Source organism: Plectropomus leopardus, chromosome 19 (genome assembly GCF_008729295.1).
Source record: "Plectropomus leopardus isolate mb chromosome 19, YSFRI_Pleo_2.0, whole genome shotgun sequence".
NCBI classification, from domain to species: Eukaryota; Metazoa; Chordata; class Actinopteri; order Perciformes; family Serranidae; genus Plectropomus; species Plectropomus leopardus.
In genome coordinates, this window is record NC_056481.1 from 25052859 (window position 1) to 25059876 (window position 7018).

Below are 7018 nucleotides of genomic sequence, written 5' to 3' on the forward strand. Positions count from 1 at the left end.
CCACAAAGAAATGCAAAAAATAATAAAGAGATGCATACGACTTTAAAAAATAGCAAAACAACCTCAAATAAATGCAAAACAACCACAAAGAAAGGGATGCACAAGACTATAAAAAAGGCAACGTAACCACAAAGAAATGCAGAGAACAAAGAGATGCACAAGACTTCAAAGAATCGCAAAACAACTACGAAGAAATGCAAAACAGCAACAAAGAGATATACAAGACTACAAAGAAGCACAAGATGACCATAAAGAAATGTAAAACAACAAAGAAATGCACAAGACTACAATGAGATCACAAATAAGTGCAACACAACTACAAAGAGATACACAAGATTATTAAGAAAGGCAACATGACCACAAAGAGATGCACACAAGACTTCAATGAATCAAAAAACAACTACGAGGAAACGCATAACTGCAAAGAGATACACAAGACTAAAAAGAAATGCAAACTGACCACAAAGATATGCAAAGCAACTACAAAGAGAAGCACAAGACTACAAAGAGATGCACAAGACTATAAATGCAAAACAGCCTCAAATAAATGCAAACGACAAAGAAATGCAAGACGACCACAAACAATTCAAAACGCACAAGACTACAGAGAGATGCCAAATGACCACACATAAATGCAACACAACTACAAAGAGATGCACAAAATTAAAAAGAGATGCAATACAGCTACAAACAGACCATGCCTGTAGGCTATGTGGAGATACAAATAGCAAGTATTTATTGATAACATTTAACATTTATTTATTGCACTGCATAATGAATAAACAACGTAACTATTTTCAATGTATAATTTATTCTTTTGGAGAACCAGGGCTTTAATTTAGAGTCTTAACACATTTTGACTCATCTGACAAATGTGCCCCCTCCTTTAAATCTGGCTACTCTGTCCCCCCTCATTCACTCTGAAGTGGACATCACACAGATGTCCTTTCAGATTAAAGTTCCACATTTGTCCACATTTCTTTCGGTGATGAAGCAAATGCAAAAACATCCACTAGCAAGGGTGAGGTGAAGCTGAGAATTTCACCCTGCAGAGACAAGAACAGAGCTTTATGAAATGACAGTCCTTCACTTCACAACAAGTCTTGATTGTGCAACACTTTAAATTTGAAAATCCACACCTGTTGATTTGGTTTTATTTTTCCAGAGCCGGTTACAGGAAAACTGCTTTGTTTTGCTGCAAATAAAGAAGCCAATCTCATTTGGGGAGTAACTCCTCCATCGGCACCTCCAGGTTTCCCAGGTACCAGAAGATCCAGAACACCAGGCTGAGGAACATAATGAGGGGTCCTGAGAAGACTAAGAAATCCCAGAAGGTAAAAGGAGCGAAGACCCCAATGAAGAAGAGGATGAGGCCTACTGCATCCAGGAAGACGCCGATTAAGAAAAACAGCAGGCAGCGGCCAAGATAGCCAGTATAATCCATGTTAGCAGTCACAGCTTTGGCAATTCACAGCTTTAGCACTTTTTCTGTACGACGTGAAAACTTTTACTAGTGAAATAAATTCAGGAGGAACCTGTCTTCCCTTCTTAGTGCCACCTGCGAGTCTGAGGTGAGGCTGATGAGAAGGAAGAGTTTAAACACTCGGGTCACATGCCTTTCCGTATCTACATCTCACATTTTTTCATGACGCTGTCTGACAGACGAGAGATATGTTTCCTTAATGATGTCAAGAGATTTTTCTATCGCTGCCGCTTCATTTCAGAAACATGTTACATCCCCACTGATCTGTCTTATCTTAAGCCCACAGGTGGTTTTTGGAAAAGCAAGAAATATTAGCCTTGTATTTTGGTCTCTGTGATTTGCAATACATTTGGAGAACACCTAGTGCTGTTTACACCCTTCAAATAGTAAATGAAAAAAATAAAATAAAAAATAAACAGCTTTCTGTGTGGCGTATATAAGTTTTTGAAGGATGAAAGGTAAAACCAGGAAGGAAAAGAAGACAAGAAAAATAGCCTCTTGCACAACTCTGCAGCACATGGGCGTGCCGTTATCTGGCACCAACACTATCAGTCAGGAACGCCTTCAATCAACTAAATTACAATTTCATGTAAACTTTATTCCCAAGTAAAATAATTTACACGTCACAAAATCAGCACATAAAAATAGAAATTTGCTATGTACAAGTTCAAGACCTTTTCTTCCTCTGTGCGCAGCCCCTCTGCCTTTTTTTTCATGCAGGAGGCTTTTCCCTGATTAAGAAATAGTCTTTTCATTTAAAAAAAAGTGACTTTAGTTTGTAAGCTCAATATTTTCAGATTTTTTGGAAAGCAGCTCATGGATGGAGTCTGTCTTTCAGCACCAGGAAAGCTGGACGTCACCTGTAAGAAAAAGGAGAGAAAAGGTTTTGTGTGATTGTACGGGCTGAAATCAACAAATGACATTTTAAAAAAAAAACAAGACAAAAGACAAAATTAATGTAAAAAGGAGGGAAACACAATTTAAAAGATGGGTTAATTTTTTCTTAAATATGCATTGTAAGGCACAAGGGAATATGTCATTTTATTTAGGATTTATTTTAGATTTTGAGTAAAATACAGGGATGCATGTGACAGACTGGAATTGTTAACCCTTTGGAACCTGGAGCAACATCACTTTTCTTGTGTGGCAGCAATTTTGTAAAAAATTTGCTCAAGTTCCAAATGGTTAGTTAGTTTTTAAAACTAAGATCTTTTATTTATTTATTTTTTAAAACTAATTTTCTGGTTATTTTTTTGTAATTTTCACTAATTGTTTTGCAATTCTTTTGGGTCATTTCTTCTTTCGTAGAGAAATTTTCCACAAATTGTAATAAACTAGCAGATTTAGAAAAATCATTCTTTAAAAGCTTAAGAAAAATGTCAAGGGAAAAAAAAGAAAAAAATGAGGCAAAAACTATATTTATTATGATCAAAATAACAGACTTTTTAGGCTTTTTTTCCAAGGTATTTTCCCTTTTAACTTTTTTTTTACTTCTTTTTCTTTCTTTCTCTCTTCTTCCTTCTTTTTTTTAAACTAATTTTCTGATTATTTTTTTTGTACTTGTAACTCATTTTTTGCTATTTCTGGGTCATTTCCTCTTTTGTTGCTTCCTGCCTTCTTCCAATATTTTAGAAAGAAATCAAGGCAATCTGCACAGGTTTTAAAGGGTTAAAGGCACTGATATTATTTTTAAATTTAGTTTCCTACTGCCTCCACCTCCATACTGAATGAACAGACATGAGAGCAGTATCAATCTTCTCTCTTTGTAAAAGGCATGTATCTCCCAAAATGTTTTACTATTCCTTTCCCTGAAATGTTCCTGCTTCATGTTTGTAAAGACTGTTACGAAACACATCCCTCCATCAGTACCAGATTACAGCCTCATGTTAACATTACAACATGAACACGTGTGCCGATAACGCAACCATCACTTCAGCCTGAACCTAATCTCATGTTGCTTATCTACACAAGCCATTATCAAATCGGATTGATCAATAGTCACTTTATGACTCATAATGCAGATGCAGTTAGCAGCTACAGAGGCAATGTTGTCCTTAGGTGGAGGCCTGTGTTCATCGGAGGAATGTCCGCTGATAAAAACCTTCACATTATGTGCTCTCAGTGAGGGCTGAAGCCAGAATTTGATATATTTAATATGACAGACTCCAACATTAAACGTTGTTTAAATACCCTTAGCAAATATTCAGTATGAAAACTGAAACATTCTACATCATATTTAGAAAGTTCCCAGCAACCTTTTTTTATAAAGTCAATTGAAAATTTAAATTAAAAAATGAATAAATAAAAAATATCTCCTTGAGGTTTTACAAAGTTAAAGTTCCTCCCTTGCGGACACTCTCTTTGCACTTTTAATTAATTCATTTTATCAGCGATCATTACATTTAAACGCAGATACAGATAATTGACAAAATGCCAAATATTGGCCAATAATCTCTTGACCATCAGAGCCATTCTCTACGCCTGAATATTTTTCTGGTGGATAAATCCTGAAATCCCTTTATTATATTTGATTTAATGGAATATTTTGGCCTCAAAGTATTCAAATGTGGCCTCGACAGCTGCAGCCTTTGACACAGTGAAGTTACAGTAAGGAACCAGCCACTTTGTTCAGTATGCACTGTTTGTTCTTGACTAACCCATTTCACACAGTCCCATATCTCAAGATCATTAGCCAGGTTAGATAATAGCAGAATCAAGCTGGGGACTATTAAAGTTAACTATGTGGAACTAGTGGATGGAGGGAGTGTGCATGAAGCAGACTTATATATGATCCCTGCATTTGGTGGCTGAGTGAGGAGGCCCAGCCGTACCTATACCCACCCACTGCACTCCATTCCAGCGGATCAATAAGCACTGCTGAGTTCCATTAAAATGCAATTGCGCCTTTTGGCCCAAAGGGTGTCTGGCTTGCCACCCGGTTACAAGCAAACTGTCGGCTAAAATAATGCAGAACTGTGAAGGTGAGCAGAAACGGTCAGGCTCATTAATTAAAAGCTGCCACGGGCCACTGAAGATCTTTTCACAGCAGCCGGGGAAAGGAAAAAAAAATTATATTATTACAGATATTCATGAGCGGAGTGAGCAGACAGGGTCCTGAGGGGGAGTTGTGTTTGTGAGAGCGCCCATTCCTCAGGTCCGGCTTCACTGTGGGTGTCATCTGATCACTGACAATAATGTGAGACATTTCATAATTATGACTGGGCAGAGGGCACGGGTAGAGGGGTAGGGGGGGTGCTGCAATGCCACCATGCAGTAAGGATGGCAGCAGTGATGATGAAAGAGTTACAGCTGTGGCAGTGAGCAGCTAATGACGAGAAAACAGCAGCAGACTGACAGCAGGGTGAGAGCGGGGCGATGTGCTGAATATTTATGGCTTTCAATTATGATTGTTTGTTGGGTCCACAGGCCCAGACTCTGAGAGGATCATACATTTTTCAGAGGCTCACTTTAACTTTTAGAGACAGGTTACAGCAGGGAGACTCAACTTGCTTTGCTTTGGGGCCACTTTTGCAAAATGACAGGAGGCCAGGGGCCAGTCGCAGCAGTCTCATAGATGTTACGAGGATTTTAGGACACTTCAAGGACATTCGCATGTTTTTAACATTTAGGACATTTCAAGGATTTTTGTATGTTTCTTGGATTTTAGGACATTTCTAATATTTTAGCGCGATTCTAGTATTTTAGCATGCTTCTGGATTTTGGGGATGTTTCCAGGATTTCAGGATGTTTCTCGGATTTTAAGATGGTTCTAGGATTTTAGGACTCTCTTGAATCATAGGATGTTTCTTTTGTGATTTTAGAACATATCTATGTTTTTAGGACTTTTAATAAATAAATAAATTTTAGGACGTTTGTATGATTTTAGGACATTCTTCTTTTTTTATTTTGGGACCTTTCTATGATAGTAGGAAATTTCTACGTTTTTAGGATGATCTAGGATTTGAGCATGTCTCTTGGATTTTAGGACATCTCTGGAATATCAGGATGTCTAAGGTTTTTGGAAGTTTCTGTGATTTTAGGATGTTAAAGGACTGTAAATAATAATAACTATCATTCTTGTAAATAACAATAAGTTGTGTAGAGGTGGGAGGCACACTTTCGTGGTTCCAGATTTGGCATGGGGCCGTAAATTGATTATCACTTGGTCATAGTTTCAGGAGACCGATAGTTTTCAAGTGTCAACAACAGGTTATTATAGATGGCTGCAGGCACACAGGCTGTTGTGGTGGCCCTAGGTAAGGTGATGGTGTGGAAGTGAAATACACACCTTGTGTCAGAGGAGCCTCTCCGCCTTGCCATCCGCTGCCTGCAGAGCCACATCCGAGCACTTCAACACTCCCAACTCCACGTTTTTCTCAGCCGGAGCTGCGCACTCGGGCCATCCATCAAACCCTTTATTGTCGTGACCCGACACGGCTCCACCGCTGCTGCCGCCCTCCCACGTCACCCGACACGGCGCCACGGAGCGCACAGTCCCGTTCATCTCCTTCCCGTTGCCCATGCTCTTCTTCTTCTCCTGTCCGGCATCCAGGGGCTTCTTGCCGCCTTTGGACAGCCTCTCGGACAGCTTCCTGGCCCAGTGCGTAAAGTTAATGTCCAAGTCTAGAGAGCTGGTCCTGTCCTCCGCGTACAGCTGCACGTTCCCCGTGTACCACAACACCCACCATATCAAACTGAGGAAAATCACCAGCGAGCCCGTGTAGATGAGGAAATCCCCGTAGAAGCGGCCGTGCAGGTTCAGGTTGCCGAAAATCCCCACCAGGAGCACAATCAGGCCGATGGCATCAAAAACCACCGCGAGGAAGAAGATGGGCGCGCAGTTACCCACGCAGCGGGGGGCCATACCGGAGGAGAGCGGAGAGGCCGAGTAACGGCGCACAACTCCTAAACTTGTTTTTCAGGACGCACATTTCCCCCACCTTACACCTGTGTGGTGTTCACCTGTGAGCAGGCCCCGCCCCGCGTCCACGTCACTGCATTCAGTGGGCACCCAGACCAACATGCTGCCTTCACATGCACAACGGACATTTCACTCTGCAGACCCTCCCACTGTAGAATCCAATAAGGTGATTTTATTTATGAAATCTAGTAAACAAATTGCCTTTAAAAAATTTAAGTAAATAAAACTATAAGTCTTAATTTATCTTTACTTAATATCTTCTTAAGTTTACATAAAATATATATTGATTTAATTTTGTAAAGTTGCTGCAATTTAAAAATGACTAATAAAATCTGTCTAAGTTTAAGCAACTTCAGTAAACCAAGTGTACTGTACTATGAATCCGTATTTTGCTGGTTCCAGTGATCATACCCATGATGCCTGAATTTATGTAGTATAATTAAGAATATTAAAAAAAATATATTTGTGTTTTTGCTTTCAAGTAGATGCTTAAGTAAGTGGAGATTGTTAATTTGATTATAGAACATAAAATAGGTAGAAATTTAGGTAATATGCAAATTTGCGACAACAGGCAGTAATTAAAAAGTAATAAAACAGATTTTCCGATCTCAGGA

General features: G+C 39.3%; 1 protein-coding gene across 1 annotated transcript; it reads right to left on the reverse strand.

Moving 5' to 3' along the window:
• Window positions 1-608: 608 nt before the first annotated feature.
• Window positions 609-6437, reverse strand: LOC121958946 (transmembrane protein 238-like). The gene is made up of 3 exons (XM_042508131.1): window positions 5772-6437; window positions 1140-2343; window positions 609-1046 (listed from the first exon to the last, which is right to left on the reverse strand). The coding sequence occupies exon 1, from the start codon at window positions 6345-6347 to the stop codon at window positions 5778-5780; it is 570 nt and encodes a 189-aa protein (XP_042364065.1). The 5' UTR covers window positions 6348-6437; the 3' UTR covers window positions 609-1046; window positions 1140-2343; window positions 5772-5777.
• Between the last annotated feature and the right edge of the window lie 581 nt (window positions 6438-7018).